This window comes from Bombus pyrosoma, linkage group LG2, assembly GCF_014825855.1.
Source record: "Bombus pyrosoma isolate SC7728 linkage group LG2, ASM1482585v1, whole genome shotgun sequence".
Lineage (NCBI taxonomy): Eukaryota > Metazoa > Arthropoda > Insecta > Hymenoptera > Apidae > Bombus > Bombus pyrosoma.
The window spans coordinates 6,435,695-6,457,050 of NC_057771.1; the positions used below are offsets into that span (position 1 = coordinate 6,435,695).

Sequence of the window (21,356 nt, forward strand, 5' to 3'; positions counted from 1 at the left end):
AGAGAAGAGAAAACTGGGAGGACGAGGAAACGGGAAGAGAAAGAAAAGAACGCGCGAAGTACAAAGTGAATGAAAAGGGGCGAAGAGGAGCGAAAGGGGAACACGGAGAAGGATGAAAGCAGATTGAAACGCAAACGAAAAGGGTGAGAAGATAAGAAGGGATGGGTGGAAGAGAAAGAGTGGAAAAGGACGAGGGAGGGACTAGATCTCGAACGACAAGTGCTACTTCGCACGTAGATTCCAACTCGGAATCTCCTTAGCGATGCAACGTGGGATCGGGCCGGGAGGTGCGGTACGGTCGTCGAGCTTCCGCTTTGCATCGGCCGATTTCGCCACCGGGATTCGCCGCTTTGCATCGTTTTACGGTACATGAGAGCTTGGCCGCATCGCGGCTCGGTTCCTCGGCCTCTAAATGGAATTTATCGGTCCCGCGGCGAGAGCAAGGAAAGACGACTAAAACGCTCTCTTCCAGGTTTTCTTGCGACGTTTTCGGTAGGTTTACGAGATCCTTGCTAGTCGAGAAAGCGGAGACTGGTCACGCAAACGGAATACCAAGTGACCGCGATCTTGACGATTTACAGCTAAGTGGCCTGACGGACTGACTGTCTTGTTGCACGATAAAAGTCCATCTCGCGTTGGAAAGTGACCAAGATCAACAGGAAGACTGCGACAGATTTATTCAACCCGCAGGAAAAGGGATAGCGAGTGTCCTGTATTTGCAAGTTAGGATACTGAGTGGTACGTTAGGTGCAAGAGATATATCGCGATGGTAAATGAATTTTAACGTTTCAACGTTTACGACGTAGAATTACGTAGATTCGTATTGGATGTTTCGTTGGAATAAAATTGCAAAATATTTCGTACGATACGATGCATTCGGGGAAATTGTTATTTCTTCGTCGAGTGGATATTAAAGAATGTTCTTTTCTTCTAAAATTAAAACTACTTCAAAGTAATCGAGAAACTTAATCGCGTAGAGCGAGCTTAAGGGAGTCTAAAAATAAGCGAAGTTTGGCAACTTTTTTCATAAGTACATAATCACAAAATGAAAAGTTCGGACATTTTCGTGCGATATTAATGCAGATAAGAGTCTTACCTTTCATCCCTTTCGAGGGAAAAATTGTTTCAAAATGGAAATGTTGTTCGTTACCCCGAAACCTATCTGCTGGTCGTTACTCTCAGAGGAAGCTTTCAAATAGAAAATTCTTTTTGTTCCATGAACTACAATCTGGTGTTTACGATATAGCGTACGATATTTCACGAATATTAACAATCCTAAGAACGACATCGGTTTAAACGTAACGAAACCGTGTCGTATTAAAAATAATCAACTTTAAATGTTTCTAGAAAATTAGAAAATGGAAAAATCCTACGGTATATTCTGCAATTAGAATACCACCTTACGCGGGATATTGCTTCAAAATTTCAAGAAAATCGTACGCGTAGTTCCGAAGATTTCCCTGGTGGCCAGATCAAAATCATACGAGAGGTTATAACGTTCTTCCCTGATGAAGAAAGAACTTTAAATTTTGCATTCAATCAGCTATTTCTCGTCGGACCGTAATATCGCTATCAATTTTTCTTATCGGAAACAAGAGATCGCGTTAAACGTTGTCCGTGTTAAATAACTCGCGTTTCGGTACAAACGTATAAGCTTGATACAGCTTTATTTCTCCTCGTTATTGATAATCTTTCTCCATTTACACCACCATTTGTCGATACTTTGCGCATATGTAACGTATATGTTGCGTGTACGCGATAAACTTCGATCGCAGAATATTTTCAACCAACTGCCACACCTCTGTTCGTTATCGCGATTCTTCGGATTTCGATCGTGCTTTTAACACGGTGACCGGCACTCGATTTGGCTGCGCCGTGGGAACCACCGGTGACCGGCGACGCAGCAAATATTAAAAGTACATAATTATAAAAAAGAAAAAAGGACAATCGTAATAATTGTCTACAACGCCGTGGGGGTGTCACCGGTGGCCCTCGCCACGAAAAATGCTTCGAGCATGATTTTATAACTCATTTTATTTGCTGCAAATAATATTTCAACGTAATATGCATCGCATAATGAAAAGTTCGCGTCGGCGCCTTGGGCAAACCATGGAAAATTCGTCTGACAGTCAACGTGTTAATAGCACGTTGCGCGTTGCTTCGACGTTTCGCGAACATTCCAATTCGCTCGTTCATCAGTGCAGACCTGTCACGGAACGTACGTTTCGTTCATTCGCCTTGCCAGCGGCAACTGTATCAATCGGCGGGAAGAGGCGTTTAATTTTTGAGAGTCGTCTCGAGATTCTTCGAAATCGACACATGGCCACCGACGAATCGCAGATTCTCGTCGGAAGTCTGGCAGACGTTGCACCCCGCTAGCCGAGGCCATTTCAGGACATCGAGATGATTCCAGAAGATTTCCCTGGATTCCAGGAAATTTCAGAATTCAAGCAGAAAACGTTTTCCAGCGTTGGCGTTTAACGAACGGTTCACCGCATTGACCGGGCGATCGGCGATACGTGCAGGTTGGGAAATTTACACCGAAGTTGGCAAGTCGAGCACGTTCTTGATGACCTCCGCGCTAGATCTTCGTTCTCCCCTATATTTCTCGCCGTGTCGCTACGCTTGCTCATTGAATCACGACCATCCGATAATTTGGACATTTTTCACTTTTTTAGAAAAAACGAAAGGCACGAGCGAATTTTACGACGCAGTTCTTCGTCCATTAAGGACCAAACAGTGGAAAACCTGTTAAAGTAGTAAACGTAGCAAGGTGGATGATATCAAAAAAATTATTATTAATCGCAAGAAACGTATTAAGATGTATTTCCTGCTTGATGAAACCCTCGTAACCGAATTGGAACACAGTCATTTTAATTGCACGAAGATGTAACTATATAATTTGTTATTGACGAAGAAGTCATTTACTTTTAACAATTCATAAATTGCCATTTCCAGTAGCCGTTACCAATACCGTAAACTAGTGATATTTCGAGTTTACTATCAGTTCGAATGTTCTAACGAACGTTACACGAGTCAAAGATACAGGGAAGCTTTCTACGACTTGAAAAATATTATTTATCCTATTGGCGTTAAATATCTCAATTTCTTCGAATTTCGCGATACAAATCTAAACATCGAGGACGTAGCTTCGCGTTAGAACGATTGATATTTCTGCATCTATTGGGTTGGCAACTAAGTGATTGAGGATTTTGTCATTAGGTGGTATTGTCACTACCACCAAAATATATTGTCAATAACTCGATGATCGAGAACTGTACGTCCAATTACCTTCTGGATTCTACGTTTCTCCCTCGCTATTCTTCTCGCGTCTCGATCTTATGGGTAGAAAGAATCATAAATAAATGGAAACGCCCAAGGAAAGCTTAAAGCGGTAGAGCTGCCTCGGAAGAGGATCAAAGAGGAAAGTAGTGGCGCGGCTTGGTTCTCAGACGGCTCGATTTGAATAGGAAAAAAAACACGCGAGGAACGTAGGGCGAGTGTGTGAGTAGATAACACGGGTAAACGGAGCGAGAAGAACAAAACTGAGAAAGCTAGCTGCTAAACAGGCGACGCGCTATCAACGAAACTGCTCTTCACGAACGATGAAAACTGCGGTAGAACCCGCACGGTAGTTGCGGGTAGTTGCAGATAGTTGCAGATAGTTGCGAATCGTTCCAGGCCGTTGCGCAAACTTAGACAGAATAAAGTAGAGATACCGGATTGTCCTGACGGGTCACGATATCGACGTTGGTCGATGCTCGTCCCGTCCTTCGCTAAAACCCGTGTTTCGACTGTTAGTCCCCTGATAATGCGAATACCGTGTACAGTCGCGTGGAAGAAGTTGCCTTGGACACCGATAGCGCTGCAGCCACGCCTGTTTCCCCTCATAATCCGCGTCGATCGATGAATATCTCGCGAAACTAATCGTTGAGAAATAGAAATCAGATAGCAAGGTAAATTAAGTTGTACTCCGGTCGTCGAATCTGGCGACCAGAACCTCCGCTTCGCTTCTTTGTGCATTCGCGATTCGACCGGAACGTTGATATTTTATATTGATTTATATTTGATTAAGCTCGCTGATCTATCGAAAATCGAGTGGCGAAATGATGCGTTAAAGTCGCTTAAATGCGAGGTTATATAGAAACGTAAGCAGAGAAAATTATCGTTTTATGAAGTTACGGAAAGCGTATTGGAATAATAAACACGATACGGTAGCAGGCTATTGCATAAATCAGAGGTGGAAAAAAAATTTCTACGTGTAACTGGCAGAAAAATAGCACCGTCGTAGAATCGTACGATACCTCGATCTCGTCAAATTTCATGAAACTGTAGGATTTAGACGGATTATAACGGAGAGAATATCGAACGAATCCTTGGAATCCTTTTTCATAATTGCGACGCGAATCCAGCAGAATTCAATAATATAATATGAATTGATTTTATACAGCGGGAAGGGAAATACCTCGCAACTATTCCGCCAAAGGTGGAATCGTACAAAGTGAATTCGATAATATAAATTAATTTTAATAAATTATCCTAGAATTCGGTCATCCTAATTCATTAAAAGTACCTAATGTAAATTCATTTCCAGAGAATTATCCAGTCAGACGAATTATTTCCTGTTGGTGAAACATGGCAAGGTCGCGACGCGGCCAGATTTTCGACAGGTCGTGCTGTTTAACGCTTTGACTGCCACGTGGGTGAGATACGACCGGTCACGGTTTCTCCTGTGACGCCACGGTGGTCGTTGGTGACCTGAGCGCTCCAACTTCTTACAATTGTAAAAATTGTATGAAAATTGACAATCGGGGCATTTCGAGTATAACCGATAAATAGAAGATACTTTGAAATAAAAAGTGCCCCATTGAACGATTAAACATTTTTATTAGAAAATCAGTAAGAAAAAAATGAGAAGAAATCTTGCATCTAACGGTGCACTGTGTTTGCATCCATACCTTTGAGGGGTAATCTACGAATATTATTATAAACACAGCCTAGAAAATAATCGTAAATGCTGCTTTATAATCATATAGTTGAAGTTAGAAGCGTGAACATACCTTACTATTATATTTATGTCGGGTACCCGTCGTGATGAGGGCTCGAGTCGTCATCGGAGGAGAGGTATTGGGCGCACAATGATTCTTCACTGGAACTATGCATCCTTCTTGTACAATCGAAGTGACGTTTATTCGCACGAGTAGGGGTTTTTACAGAGTTATTAAGCAATCGCGGCGGTTCGACACTGGTGACAATGGTCTAGGGTCCGATAACGAATCCGCGGTCAACGGGGTAGTAGGTGTAAGCTCTCGCAAACTCTAAGTCCGACTCTTGGGTAACAAACGTGTAAGATTCACTGATCGCAGAGACGTTATTCCTTCTCCGCGATGGGATCGCACCAAAAAGAATGAATCCTCCGTCGCGGTGATGCCACCGAGGAAAACTATGACGGGGTGTGTCTAAGGGCACGAGATCGTCGGATTCGTGGAACGATGCCTTCGTTCCGAAGGTGAGGGAAATTGATGTTGCTGTTAATTGGTCAATTTCCCATATCGGTGGTAAAAAGAAATGCTAACCGGCCTTGGGGAAAAGTCGTTCGTGAGGAGGTAGGTTTCCCCTATTTTCCCATAGTTGAGACGAAGGCTGTTTGTCTGTTCGACGGACTTCAATTAACCAAATCTTAGGATTTATAACGGGTCCTCAGGCTAGCGAAGACGCATCGGCACCTTGTGGCCATCTTACCCGGAGAACAGGGACTTTGTTAGGCAAACGTTCGTCCCTTGACCGTGGCTACGTTGGGGACTGGTTGTCGCCCCGAGCCCAAGCTCATTGTCACGAATCTCGAACAGGCACAATCGAGTCGAATGCTAATTGTTTTAATTACGGGTTTTTCCCAAGGTTCCAAAGGAAGGCTCCGGTGTTCCCTCGTCTCCGACATATAGAACGAGCAAATACCGTTTACTAACATCTTCTACACGTTTCAACGATATATTCCTCACGTTTTGCTTACGACGAAACAACGAACGCGAATGGTTTGTTGAAATAAACGAAGCCTCGTTATAATACGTCGCTGTCGACTGTTACCAAGGCGCCACGATGGTCACCCGTGACCACCAATAGGATAAACGGTCCATTGGGGAAGAATGTTGTCTCACATCGTCGATTTATTATTATTTTGCCATTATATGCTTCGAGTAATAAAAATACTCTCGTGGCGTCCTGAACGAAGTATGTGGTTTCGGCGTGGCAGTCAAAGTGTTAATGTGGTAACCCCGCCCGGCCGCTGATTGGCAACGATAGCCAAAATCTCGTGGATCGGTCGCGTTTTTATTACGAGGAAAATCTTTGCCGAGGAGGTAGCCATCGGATCGGTTGGTAATCCACGTCCGTCTGCGCTCGCTCGCCTCTTCTTCCACGTCATCCTTTCTCCCCGACCTAGCTGCTTCTTATCGTGGTAGCAATTTTTTGAATGTATCGCCGCACGTCAGCCCGTTCTTTCGTTCGACGCGCTTTTTCCCTGCCTGCCGCCGGGAGAAATTTATCGTCGGGCCAAAAGGAGAGCCCCGCCCGCCGATATCTCGCGACGGCAACCACACCGCGTTCGACCCTCCAAGGCGGAAGCCGTAGCCCCAAGCCGAATATCAAAGACCGACGCTACCTCGGTACGAAGATGAGAAGGTGGTTAATGGCAGAATGTGAGTTTGATTGGTTATAGCGTCGTAAACGTACAACTGCTCGCATTAATATTCCGACACGGCACTATCTTTCGTTGCTTTGTGCAACACTCGTGGAAATATCGCGTTGTTTATTCTACGAAACTACCAGGCATTTGTTCCGGCTTGAAGGTAAACAATCTCTGCCGACGAATAACGTTTAATTGTACGGTACGTTTCGAAGGAAAAATCGTCGGAACATCGCATTAGTGTGAAATCTGGCAATTCTTAGCAATTGTCCGAACTGCTCGAAATAGATTTACTTTGTATACGACCGGTCCCATCGTGGTACAAAGTTGCGTTTCGAAACGTCAACGCTGGTAGCTTGACACGCGTCGAGAAGGAAAGAACTCGTAGCCGGAATGTTTCATTTGCAATTTCTTGTAGGAAAGATGCGCAAATTCTGCTCGCTTCTAGACAGCGGAAGAGGAGGTTTCGCGAGCGTCGAAGGTGGAGCGAGACAAAGCGGACGGAGTACAGTTCTTGCTCCGACGCGTCCTTCGCTAGACGTATTTTTAACGATCTGCGCGACGCTTGTTTTTGTCGAGTCTGATCGGACGAAGATACTTACGGTGTCGATTGTGAATAACGGGACAACGCGATCGTATCTGGATCGTACTGGAAATGACGAAACACAGTCGCCATTCTTTTCCAGCCAACCGAGAAACGTCCAGCGTCTACTAAAGGTCGAAATATACGGTGGAAACCGGACGGGATGATTTACATCGCGATTAATAAAACAGATTTCCCAGCGTTCGCGTTTATCCGTGTTTTCTCGTGGCGTACGCGTGAAATGGCATAAATTTTCGCGCGAACGAAACGAAACAGAGAACAGGACACGCATAATGTAAAAATATAGGTAAAATCGGTTGGCAGGGAAATACGAGACGGAAATCGTCGCGAGAGAAGAAATCGCCGACAAGGAGGATCGTAAATACGTTGGCGAATGGTGTAGGACAAAGGCTTCCCCTTCGAGGATACTCTCCAAGTGTTCGAGTATTCACAAAGGGAGCGAAGAAGAGCGGCCAAGGAGCTTTCCCCTGTGGAAACCGTCGAGAGTCCATTCGGAGGTAACTCGAAGAAGAATCTCGAGTTGGAAATCCCGTTTCTCTCTTCCATTCTCTTTTTCTATCCGTCTGGAACAACCGAGTCCCTGCGCGGCTCTCGAAAGCCGCGTTTAACGCGTACCGATCGGCCGCTATTCTTGCGATCGTTTTTGTTCGACGACCGCGGTCAGATTTAACGCCGCTGCCGAAAAATCGGATCGCACGTTCGGATTACCGATTGCAAAGTTGGTTCTCGCGCGAAAAAACGCGTACGTTTGTCCACCATGTTTGCGCCGTCCATTGAATGCAACGCGTCGAGGACGGATTCCAATTAAACGCGCATCGAGAATGAAAAAAAAAAGGAAGAAAAAAGGACAAATAGAGAGAGAAAAGGAGGAAGAGAAGAGAAAAGAGGGGGCGATGACCGCGATTCAACGAAATAATAGTTGCTCTCGATCCGAGCCGATCAATGGGAAACTCTTCTCGACGAATTTCGAAGACAATGGGCCCGACAAATGGAAAAAGTACTGGTTTTCGTGGAAACTCGCGTTAACTGGACCCTGGCTATCGGCGTGACGACGCGGCAGCCAATTAATTTCTCCCAGTTTCGAATCGAATACCTTTTGTTTCGAACGTGAACGACGCATTGTCGCGAATTAACAGCGTCTCGATCCCGTTCGATTCGTATCGAACGCTTCGCCGCGTTCTCGTTCGTTGCGGTCAGAAGCCGTTGACTTGGGCCAAGGCGCCGTGCCGACCTTGCCGCTAATTAATTCATTTCTCGGCAATTAACGACGCTGGCTCGCTCCACCGAGGCTCAATCGTTCCACGTATTCGAAATTAAGCGACGATTTAAAGGAAATCGTTATTTAGGGTTAGACCCTAGAACTGGATTGAAAGAATAGGATTTTCTCGCGCGTTAAATCTATTCGTACCTTCGATTTCTGTCATTTTTAGTACACGGATACCCGTATATCGTTTCACCTAGACTCCTGGTCACGAGGCTTTGCTTAGGAGTTAAGAACGCATTTTCCTTCGGACGAAAACGGTTGAAATCATCGACACGCTCTGCCATAATTCCTTGATAATTCCTCTGATAAGTTCTCGCTCGTCTACGTTCAAAGATTATCGGAAATCCTGATTTTCAACGAAGCTTGAATATTTTAAGCGCGTAAGCGTGACTTTGAAATTGTCTGCATTCTTTCAATAAAATTGTCGACATATATATATCAGCGTCGTATATGTTTGTCAGTGTACGTAATTATTGACATATGTATAATTTCATGTGCTAGACTAAGTTAGCTGCGTAGTAGTAGTATTTGTATGTAAATATCAGTGTGTGGAAGTATGTGCGCGGCGTCTCGAAAACGAAGGAATGTAAACTGTTCAGTCGGTTAACTGTCTGGCATGGAAGAAGAGGAGACGCGCGCAAGTGTGTATCGATGAATATCTTTGAAATCGTTTGTCAAATAAATATATAACGATTCTAATATAAATTCCACGTGTAAATCTAGTATTCCTGTGCCATTATTTCGGCAATTAAGATCCAAAATTCTCAACAGGAATATTAGACGGCGGATAAATATTTCTTCGTATACCTTGATATTCGTCGTAGCTTCGTTGTGAATGTAAGACTTTCGAACGAAGACGCACTTCAGAGGGGCAAAGAAAACACAAACAGACGTTCGTTTATTCCAGTTTTATTATAAAATATAATAATACGTAACATTTACGCCATATCGAATATTCACGTACTATATGCATATGTATAGTATGTACAATAAGTAAAGTGCTGCGCGATTCGCATTCGCGAAGATTTCAACGGGCTGTCGTCGGAGAAGATGAATTCACCCCTTGGAATACAGGGTGATGACGATAACTAGCGCCTCGTCGTACAGTTACGCATGCCACAACTTTCAACTTCCACGTATTATGATTCTACGCATCTCCGAATATTCTCGTCGTTCAAACGCATTTGCGAGCTGCGATAAAACTCGTGAAAACGTTGAATCGTCGAACGTAGACCGTGCAGCGCTCCAGGAGCAAGTGGAAAGGGCGCGGTCGATTAAAGAACGTTTTCGCGTCGGAACGTTTGACTTTTCCCGAAAAAATATCGCCACGTTTCACGCGTCGATGATGCCTGGCCTTCGTTTTCCTCGGTCGACGGCACATCAAATGGAATTTAAATCTGCGTCTGAGCAACGCGGTCGCGTTATCGTTATTTACACGTACACCTTTTCTCCGCGGTTTCCTCGATTGGCCGTGGAACGTTCTTCCCCTCGAGTTCGTCAAATCGAGTTCGTTCGAATGGCTGAATATGCAAGAGACACAAGGTGGTTCTCTTATTGCTTAAATCTGTCGCGTTCTTTGACTCGTCTTCTACCTGATCGTGTTTCTCTCGAGTGTTAAAAACCTTCGCTTTCGACACAGCATCCAGGATAGGACATCAACGCTTGGAAAAATACAGGCAATCGAGTTGAGATGGAGTCTGTGCTGGATTTTCGTGCCATTGAACCTTAACGATCAAAAGATTCCGCCGTTGCATTTGCAAACATAAATTGCAGACCACAAGCTAGTACCTAGGCACGGGACAGCCGTGAAGTTGACATGTGCGTGTTAGCACAGCAGCTGATATTTAATGCAAATTGTACGCTTTTCACCGTTTCAATTTTCAAAGTAATTTGTCACTGGGTCGCGGTATTACGCTCGTCTTATAGCGTAAAACGCTAAGGAAAGTAAAATCCGTTAGACTTTTACGCTGAATGTAACACGTAGGTGTTGGAGTACTTGTGGCCGGCGGTGTATAAATAATTTCATCTTCGTTCCTATCTATTTACGATCGCCGTGGTTTGGCCAATTTCCCGTCATCTTCGAGAACACCGCGAAACAAACTATCGATCGTTAAGGGTCAATTAATGGAAGTTAATAGAAGAGAAATTAGCATTCCAGCGTCGCTGTCGTTCTTCTTTCGAGTAACTCGACGAGAGTTAACCAGCAAGAAGATCATCCTGCATTTTCGTCCCACGCTAGGACACTCTGCTTGCTTTCGCAGGCGCTTGCGATGCTATTTTCTTCGCCTTTTTCCCTCTGTCTTTTTATCGTGTCTGTGAAAGGCTGGCAATTTGCATGCAAATAAGCAGCAAGGGGTCTGGGGAACGGTTACAAATCCGTCGCGATCGAGTTACCGTTTACTCGGGTCATCAAAGGGAGGCACGAGTTTGCGAAAACGATTGTGCTTTGAACAGAGTCGATCGTGATTTCGCGTTGCTGCCAACCGAAGCTAGAGCCAATGACCCTGCTGTTCTTTCCTACCTTGTCCTTTTACATCCGACGGAGCTTTGCAAGTTACGCAATCGCTAGGAACTCGTTTTTCTACTTCCATCCACCCCCGACCCAACTAATTGAACATCGTTTCGTCTTCGACTCTTGCTGCTGTCTCTCGTCCGAACCGACGAATCCAGAGCCAGAGGATTCGCTTTAATTATTTCACGAATCGTTAAAGCGCTTTCAGGGACATCGGCGATTACGCCTAGCCTCTTATCCAGCGGATTCGCGAATGTTCAAAGTACATTGGACAAGAATCGAACGCGATGAGTGTTGCTTTGACGTGGAATTATCGAGCTGTTGGGAAAGTTCGTAGCGTAGTTGACATATTCCGTTCTCATCTGGATTATCTCAAGAAAATACACAAAAATATACGAATTCGTATATATCTTTTTAATTCGCGTCCTCTTGGTTTAGTAACTTTCTAGTTTCGAACGATCATTCCGTACCCTTCAACGAATCTACGACAATCGTAACATTACGCGTCCGACTTTGTTTCACGACTCGATTCGAAGCTCCGATGTCAAATATGGACCACGTCGTACAATTGCGATTTTGAGTGGTTGGCTAAGCGTAGGACGTGGTTTATGTTTCGAATTATTACGAAATAGTTTGGTTTAATTAAGCTCATCGCGTAATTACCTGCGACCTGAATCGTACGAGAGGCAAACGCGCCACGAGTTTTCTCAAATTCTGCTAAAAACGAATATTTCAGAAAACACATTTTCCGGGTAATATATACCGGGTAATATATTTCACGCGGAAACATGGTCGGTTAACGAGCGGAAATTTGAGCGGAGTATTGCTAGCGAATATCTTGCTAAATATCCCATCATCCAGATGACATTTAATATATCAAAAGTACAACCAACATATCGTCAACATACTTTGCATATTTTCCACTTATATTTGCATATTTCGCGGGTGCGCAGATCGCTCAGCCTGCGTAAATATTCCCACTTTATACCAACGATAGCTTCAAATTTCTTCAAACCCTCGCCCTTAAACTCTTCCAACAGTTCCATCTTTCTTGCGTCAGAATTATCTGTTTGGAGGAAATGTTTCGGCGCGTAGAAAATAGCAGCGGTGCTTCGCGCTCGTTTCCGAAAGGCCGGAAAGTTAAAGTACACGCCTAGGGTAGTCGATCTAATTGTTGGTGTGGGTGAAAGCACGGCGAACAGTCGGCTTGGCCGAGAAACGCGGCAATGGGAGGCGAAGCGAGGCGAGACGAGACGAGACGAACGCGGCCCGACTCCATAACGCGAACAAAGGAAAATTTAATCCGCGCGCCGAGGGAAACTATTCCGAAATTGCGTTTAGTTGGCACGCGATATACGTATATCCCGATGAGGATGGTTCCACTTGCATCTGGTTCGTACCTCACGCGTGCTACGCGCCGCACCGCGCGGAAAAACGAGGTCGCAAAATACCCCTCAGGAATTCCGATTATCGCAAGCCTTTTCGGCCGTGTTTCGTTCCCTCGTTGAAAGTTCCGTGTCGTGCGATAGGAAGGAAACGCGACTCGAACCGCTGCTTTGAACCTCCTGTACGCAGGGAAAGAAGATTTCAGCTCTTCCCTTCAGATTCCATTTATCGACGTTCGATTCTGTTTTATATTTCATGGAAATTTCTCCGCGTTATCGGTGATTGTGAAAATATCGTTTCGGAGCGTTTTACAAGGATTGCGCGAAATAATAGAAGCACCTCTTATATCTTATATTATATATGTCGGAGATGAAAGGGGCCTTTCTTTTGGAATTTTTGGCAACATCCCCAATTCTTTAATCTAGACATTTTATCATAGCTGTAGTTAAATAATAAAACTTGGAGGGGGTTGTTTATGATTCAATCCGATTATGTTTGCCCGAGATTTGTGACAGTAGGCTTGGGCTCGAAGTGACACGACTGATCGCTAAACGTAGCCACGGTCACGGGATGCACGTTTTTACCTAACAGAGGTATGGAGTAGTTGTATGGTTCTCCTTAAAAATATAGTTGACCCGTGGGGTACAGAGAGGTACAGAGAAGAGTATATAAGTTCAATTCCACTTGGACTGACAGAGTTGTACCGTGGGCAAGTAAGTTGAGTTACATTTGAATTGTGCACCATGGAGTTCAGTTCGACTTGCACTTTGGAAGAAAGCACATATGCTACCCTGTTGACCGTGGATTCGTTATTGAACCTAAGATCATTGTCATTAGTATCTCGAGTATCTAATCGCCGCTAATCATATTTGTAGCAGTGAATATCATCCATATTGTATAACAATTGCTAATCCAAATGAAGATTCGTTACCCTAACCGCCCCTAACCGCAATGAGACTAACTCGACGTATATATGACGTATAAGGGGTGTTTCCATTATTTTGTACAAACCCCGTGCGCAATATCAACACGTTAACTGCGGCGCGGATATAATGACAGACAGAAGGAAGTTTACGAAATAAGAAACACGAGAAGACGCTATAATTTTAGGAAGCGGACCTATGGATTTAGTAAGAGCGACGAATAAATGTAATACGAGTGTTACCGACGTTATAAACTGTTGAGATATGTATAATTTTCTGTGCTGGACTGGATTAAACGTGCAGTAAGAATACTTGTATGCAAGTATTAGTGTGTGGGAGTATGTGTGTGCGCAGCGTCTCAAAAACAGATGGATGAAAACTGTCCAGTCGTTAGAAACATCTGGAAGGGTCGTCAGTTAACAGTCGGGTAAAGAAGAAAGTGCTGAGACGCGTGCAGATATGTATCGATAAATATAATAGAGATCGTCCATTAAATAAATGTATAACTATTCAAACGTTATTTAAAAGTGTAAATTTTGTGTTCCCATAACATTATTTCGGCTTCAAAGATCCAAAATTCTCAACATAAACAATCTCTAATACAATGTTACTAAAATCCATAGGGTGAGACAACTTTCTGTTATCCGCTACTCGTATACTTTGCTGTGGCAGTGACGATAGATCGAAATACGCTATATCGTGATACCGAATTTTTGCAAAATATACTTTTTTCTGACAATCCCGTCTAAATCGTTGTTCAATGTCCTACGTCCAGAAATTTATCGCAGCTTGATCGTTCGAGAAAATTGTATAAAACCTGGAACCTCGATAGTCACTGTCGCAGTCAACGTTTCAATTAATGTTTTTTCTCTGTAGGAGACCAGAGCGCAACAAAGTAGAAAACACGACAAAATTAACGTTTTTTCGAATAATTCCACTTGCGTTTCAGTCTGCCTGAACGGAGGACACGCAATGTGAATCGAGAAACGTGGAACAAAGAGAAACACAAGCTCGCGTTCTCGCAACAGGTCGCGGATCGTTGGAAATCGAAGGGAAAATTCGATCGTGAGCGTACGAACAAGGATCGAGGATCGGTAAGCCGTAACGTATCGTGGCATCCTCGAGGCGTAAACTCTTAAGCGAACGAGTCGCCCAACTTTTGTTTCATCCGACTTTCGTCGATAACTCGCCGCGGGATATCCGGGCTTTGGCTACTCCCGTTTTTCCCCGTGTATCCCGCGTTCCAATGCACGTCGCGGCATACACGTCGCGAATAGTAACGGTAATCTTCTCTCTCTTTCCTCGTCTCGCGCTTTTGGTCTACTCGCGCGGTCGCTACCGGAGATCGTTCGATGGAAAAGTCAATAGGTACGTCGGCACACACCGACGTCGACCCTGTGCATCGGACTGGAACGAAAGTCGTGCTCGTTTCTCTCTTAATGGAACTCCGCCCGATGCGGTGGCTTTATATAAACGCAAACTCGTACCTTTTCGCTAGCAGCCGCGGCTCGTTTTTCCGTTGCACGCTCGCAGAGATCCGAACGATGGCTGAACGCTAGTCGATCGACGGATCGATCGGACTCTTCGGCTGAGATTTCCTACGGGCGTCAGACGTTTACGTTCGATGCTTACGGTTAGAGCGAATTCGTGTTCCGACAGATCGTCGTTCCATCAAGCACGTACACGGAGGAATTAAATACGTAGACTGTTGCGAACAGACCGCGGGTGTACCAGCAAATTCGTATTTTCACCAATGTGTTTTAAAAAATGGACCGATAAACGGAACGCCGTTTTGTAACATTTGTAATTATAAATTGCAAAGAGTATCGTACTTTCGATATTTCGCGCGTTTTCCTATATGTACTGTTTGTACGAAATTAAATCTCCGAAAAATGTATAAAAATCCGCGGTCTAGCTGTGCGCGCATAACGCAGAATCTTGCTTCGTCGTTCTAAAAAGTGTAGTAACCGAGGAAAATTTGGGTCACGGACGTGCACGTTGACGTGGCGGTCGACGCGTTAAACACTCACACGTGCGACGCTTATCCGTAGAGAATCCAACCTTTCGACCCTCGTTTCTCGTGTCACGATAGCTCGATCGGTCACGAGAACAGACTCTCTGCCTCTCGACGCTTTCGTGTCCTTAGCTCGCGACTAAGCACTGTGCGAGGTGTTCTTCGGTGATTCGTTCGCGGAGCGAAGAGAAACGATTCTGTGCGAGAATGCCGAAAGTCGATAAGAGGCAAAAAGGGGATCGTGAGAAGAGAGATAGCAAGAAGAGGAAATCGTGCGAGAGACACAGTCTCGTGGACAAGTCTGGATTTAGAAGGGAAGTTTGCCTGGATCCTGGGCCCTGACTCGGACAGCTCGAACCGAAGATGTCGATCGATCGCTCAGCGGTGCTCCTTGTTCCTGGCGAAGAGGCAACCGTGTTCAGCCCACCGAGAGAAACTGTCCTCGAGAAAATGGCGGGGAAGGGTGAACCGAAAGAGGGCGGCGAAAGGGACGTTAAAAATGGGAAATCGAGCGTAATAATTTTCACGGGGTGTAACGGCGTAACGCCGAGGACACGTTCCGACGTATGTTGGTCGAACGGCTGGAGGACGAAGAAAGCGCAAAGTCGAGGACGAGCAGCGAAAAGAGAAAAGCTCGAGGCGGACCAACGCGGCGTGTACCTCGTTCGATTGTTTCACTTCCTGACTCTTCTTTTACACCGGTTCCTCCTTGTATCCTGGCACGGTAAATCTTTCGTCGGTGGTCGCTCTTCTTCGGTGTTTCCGCGCGAACAACTTTCGCGTTAACGCGACGAGGAAACACCGCAATTGATTCCTCCGACGATAGGAACAAGAAGCGCGCAAGTTTCGGCGTTTTAAATTTAGGTTAGAATCGCCGCGCGATATCGTCTGCCTCGATTACCATTTAAATTACCGTTCGTTTAAACCGCTCCGCCGAGTTTCATATACTTTCCGCGTTACGCTAAGGAAATACAGATTCGCGTTCGAAACAGTCCGTAGCAAGTTTGCGCGCTTCCACGACCGTTTCTTGCGAATACAATCTTCTCGATGTTATTTTAATAAGAAGACGGTAGTCTCTGCGGATTCATCGTGGAACGAACGTCGGGCGAATATACAGGGTATTCCAAAAAGTTGCGGTTGAATTTCGAGAGCACGTAGCACTTATGAAAACAGCCAATAAGGTCTTAAGAAACATGGATATGAATTGTATTTTCAATTGTAAAATTCACGACGTTTCGAATAAAACGGTAGTTTCTGGAAAAGTTTCGCGTTGCCGAGCTGGCGCTAGAATGCTAGAACAGCGGTGTAGGCGCGGTGGTAGTCCGCTTTGCAATTAGTCCACGCCTGTCGTTAACGAGGCTAAGGAATGGTAGGAAAAAGCACGGACGAGCGAGTCACGGTTTTACAGTTACGTTTTCCGTCTAGCGGTGCACTCGAAAATTTCGTGTCTCGTTTCGCACAAAGCGGAACAGAGGGAAAGAAACAAGGCGCGGATGGGACGAGAGACGGCCAGGGGAGGTGAAAAAGCGGACAGAAACAGAGACCGTGGCTTTTAGCGATTTTATGACATTTTTCAAAGGCGCCGTTGTTTTTGCCGCGGCCGGAAAATCGCGTAACACGTGACCTCCCATCGAGTTCTCTTTTTCCGCTCTCTTTACGTCACTTTTCCCCTTTCTCGCGTCCTCCACTGTTTGTCAAGGACCAACGCGTAATATACGCTTTAACCGTGTCGTACGGATTTGTACGAGTTTCGTTTGCATGGGAAAAGTCAAAACGTCGCTGGAATTCAAAGATTTGGAAACTGAACGTTGATTTGGCCACGCGTTCGGTCCGCCGAACCGCGACGAATCCAATGTTCCGTGGTCCCGGATCGACCACGGACGAAGCTTACGCGAGAGCGCGACCGCGAGAAACCGACGATGCGTGGAACCAGAACGAGCCGGCCCCCGCGCCTCTTCGAGCATCGCGGATTTAATCCACACAATGCGAGCCGTTCGAAGGTACCTGCTCGAAAATCCGCCAGCAAAATCAAACTCCCAACAGCTGTCCCCCCCCTGGCTCCCGTCGTTTCTTCTCTCTCCCCCTTTCCCCCTTTTTTCCTTTTCGGTCGCATAATTTTAATTGCGGCGAACCGCGATTCGACGAGCGCCTTCCATGCAAATTAGGAAAGTGGTCGATGGCGCGTCGTGATTCGTTCTTTTCACTAGACCGGCTGAATCGAGCCACCTAACCCTTTTGTTGGCGCACAGCTAACGAGCTCCGGCATAGAATTTCGAGCGCGGTTCGAGTATCGTTGACGTATCAGCCGTCGTTCGATTTTTCCAATTTTCCCATATGCTCCTCACGGATAATCGGTGGCGGCGAAACGCGCCATCGCTCGACCAAATTTACTTACCGCGATCGCTCGAAACAACGAGGATTAAACGTGGAAAGTTTAGTCTCTCGAATGGCGAACTCGCGAACAAAGGCGGAGTGAAAAAGGCAACGCAGCGTGACTGTTGCCTTATCCAGCTCCGAGGAGAGTGAATTCGCTGGAGAAACAACCGAACGCTGAATACAGAGTTGGATACGGAACGCCCCGAAGCAAACTCCGAGCTGGTAGCGTTCAAATATCAAATATCAACTGCTGGTCATAAAGAAGATAGGCGAGAGGAGTTTGCTTTCGACAACGAGAACAGGTGTCTAGAGTTCGCGTTACCTGTCTAAAGTATTCTTGCTACTCGGAACGTCTCTTTTTTCGTCGGAGCCTGGCTAAGCTCCGATACGGATCGGCGATCTTTCATCGCGCGTAGATGCCCGTAGTAAACGACACGTAAAAAGATAGAGAATTTCCAATTAAAGCGTCGTGATAGGACGAAAAATTGTCTATCGTTTATGGTCTCCTGCGCGAGAGAGCAACGCTCCGATGGCCTGATCGATAATTTCCCTATTCTTGTATAAAACCTACGAAACAAAACTGTTTCGCATAAAGTTGCGCTACAACTCGCTGCTAACCGTCGACGTAAAGAAACCAAATTACATCAAATTGGCAACTCGAGTTAACTCGTCTCTTCGTAAGGAGAGGAACAGCCGTGCCATCGGATCCAGAAAGCAAAGTCGTTTCACGCGACCGCGTTGTCACTGATTCTAGCTAGGGTTTGACTTTCCTGATGGAAATTAATCGCTGTCTGCGACGCCGAGAAGCGCTGGAAAGTCAGGTCGTGCGCGCGTAATTTAATTTAGCCGCGACGGCTGGATCGTAACGCGAAACGATTCGTTCAAATACGCGAGAATCTCGCGTGGTCTAACGCTGCCAGAAGCTTCGCATCGATTAGCAAACTAGGCTCGCTCCCCGCTGCATTCGCTTCTTCAGTCGCGTCCAGTTTTATTCCTCGATGAATCTTCCTGGAATTTCTCTTCCTTGAAACATACCGTAGGCGATGTTCTTGCATTCCGCGCATCTACGTTTTTCCTTCTTTTCTTTTTGTTTTTTTTTTTCTTTTTTTTTTATAGCGAAACTTTTTTTTAACGGTGGGAGGGGGCGGTATCGATAGGGTGTCGAGGCGAACCGTCTAACACGGTTCGGAAACCAGGAACGAAAACACCGTCCGGTGGAGCAAACGCTATGCTATACACATAAAAATTACCTTTAGATGACCAAGATCATTGACGAATTTTTCATTGACGAATATCTCGACACTGTGAGCTTCAGCGATGCTACGCACGCGTTAATCGGATTGAAATCGTCGCCAGTGTTTTCGTCGACTTTCAATTTCGTCAACGTTGTGCATTCACCGACGCGAGATCGTCGACTATATTCTTCTTACAAACGGCGCAGTCTCTGATAAAAAATATATTGGAGAAATTACCACGAGACGAAGCGTTACGGATGAAACAAAAATAAAACACTGTCGTATTATTCGAGTGCTGACTAACGACCACGCTAGCGTTGATGATTTGCACACCGTTGACGAAACTCTATGTCGATGACGATCTTGTCGATAGCTTCAACTTGTCGGTAAGTGCACATCGTTTAGAAAGTTTGATGCAGGCGAAATACCGTCGATAAGAAACACGTTGTCGATCGACGAGACGATCGGTGGTCGTTTCGAGGTAATTCCGTAATGATTCGTTCGTAAGTAGAGTGCGAGACGCGTTAAGATAGGATTTCCTATAAGCGTCCATCGTGTCTAATGCAAATGCAACGGTTGAAAATTATTTAGAAGCACAGTAGAAGCTCGTTTCTCAACAGGGGAACACGTTAGTTCGGATAACCGAGCAATTCTAGCGATAAAGTTTGAGAAAAGACACCTCGTCCGACTAGTTCGAACGATACAAGTTGATATTCGGCAATTGTGGCGAAGCAGTGGTTTCGGTATCCTGTTCAACTATTTCTTCCTCGGCATTGGGAATTTAGTTTGCAACACAAATGATCGCGTATAGTCGTTGTAAGAATACGCGTACGATTGAAATTATATTCGATCGAATAACAGAGTGTCGCTTTAAAAACGCTATTTTTCTTTTAAATTTACTCTAGAATTTATCCTATTATTTATCTTCTGGCAACGAACGAATGAATTCACAAAAGTTACTTGTTTTTTGAAAATCGAATAACAAAGATACCTAATAACGTGATCGATCGTTTAGCTTGCGAGAGGCTGGTACGCGAAGCTGAGCGTTAACTCGTTCGTACAAACGAAATTCTACTGTACGTTAGGCTTCTGTCTGTCATATTCTTCTTCATTGTATTATAATACAAGTATATTACACCGATAGGAAATCTGTCTGCGTGTAAATGTTGCGTTCGACCGAAAGACGCGTAAATGAGTCCGACGCTAATAAGAAATCCCAGCTTTGGATAGACGCCGAGATCGACGCAGTCGCGCACAAACGTGTGACGTGTGACGTGTGACGTGTGACGTGTGACGTGTGACGTGTGGTGTGTGTGGTATGTGACGTGTGGTGGCGTACCCAGGTGAACGCAGAGGCTCGTGGTGGTTTCTCGATGCTCGTCCGGTTCACGATCAACAGACCGTGACGAAAGAGAGGGTGGTCGTCTTCGGCGAGGCATAGGCGTGAATCGATTGGGAATATCTCGATTGTCAAATGCGCAGAGGATCGGTGTGTGGGTTGGATGACTTGTGTCGTGCGGCGCAGAAGCTCAACCCGAAGCACAGCATTAATAGCGCCACCGAGCCTACCAGCAGGTGGCTCGACCATGACACGGAACACTTTCCTGAAACAGATGCGATACGTCTGTCAGCGGAATCGCGTGTACCACGAACTTCTCACCTGTCATATCGATCTGTGACTCGATATCGTGCAGCGTCTCGTCGTTATCGGATCCACGATTTCCGCTAAATTATTCCATCGATCATCGTACGTACGATTTTCGTGCGCGCTGCGATCCACTGCACGAACGTCGTACGCTGTTTCCTCTTTCGGACAGATTCAAAGCTTCCTTGAACCAGGCCGAGCAAAATTTGGAAAGCAATTCGCTAGGAAATTTGTCGGTGTAACGTTCGTAAAATAACAGAAATTGTTCGCCACGAACTGGTCTCTTTAACGGGGAGTCGATGCTCTCCGAGAAATTGCTCGGTCGACCGGATGATTTCGTCGTGCTCGATCGATCGATCGCGACGATCGTCCCCTGTTTCTTCTCCTTTTCCAGAATCGAAGTTCTCTTAGACAAGGGTGAGCAAATTTGAAACGAGGAACGATTTGCTTGTTCCGAAAGAAGAACAAGCCGAGTCTGATGGTTTTTCGAGCGGCGTACAATCGACGAGTTAACCAGCGCAGAAATTTTCTCGGCGAGCGTCGATCTCAGGTAGCTTGAATCGAGAGAAAATCAAGAGTTACTCGTTGTAGACTCGTAGTTTCGCGACGTTACAGACGCCATAAGTCTGCGGCAGCTTACGTAAGCTGGTCCAGGAATGGCTGTGGGTCAGCGTCGCGCCGGCTCGCCACCTAAATGTGCAAACTTCCAAGAACC

At 45.5% G+C, this 21,356-nt stretch overlaps 1 protein-coding gene across 3 annotated transcripts in view; it reads right to left on the bottom strand.

The window, feature by feature from the left end:
• Positions 1-9,450: 9,450 nt before the first annotated feature.
• LOC122577687 (LHFPL tetraspan subfamily member 6 protein-like) overlaps positions 9,451-21,356 on the bottom strand; it is a 36,981-nt gene continuing 25,075 nt past the window's right edge. For 2 of the 3 annotated variants that reach the window (XM_043749163.1, XM_043749164.1), the window contains one exon: positions 9,451-20,600. In XM_043749163.1, coding sequence (XP_043605098.1) covers positions 20,467-20,600 — 134 coding nt within the window. In that variant the 3' untranslated portion in view covers positions 9,451-20,466. The remainder of the gene's footprint in view (positions 20,601-21,356) is intronic. The other variant, XR_006320403.1, reaches the window with a different exon arrangement.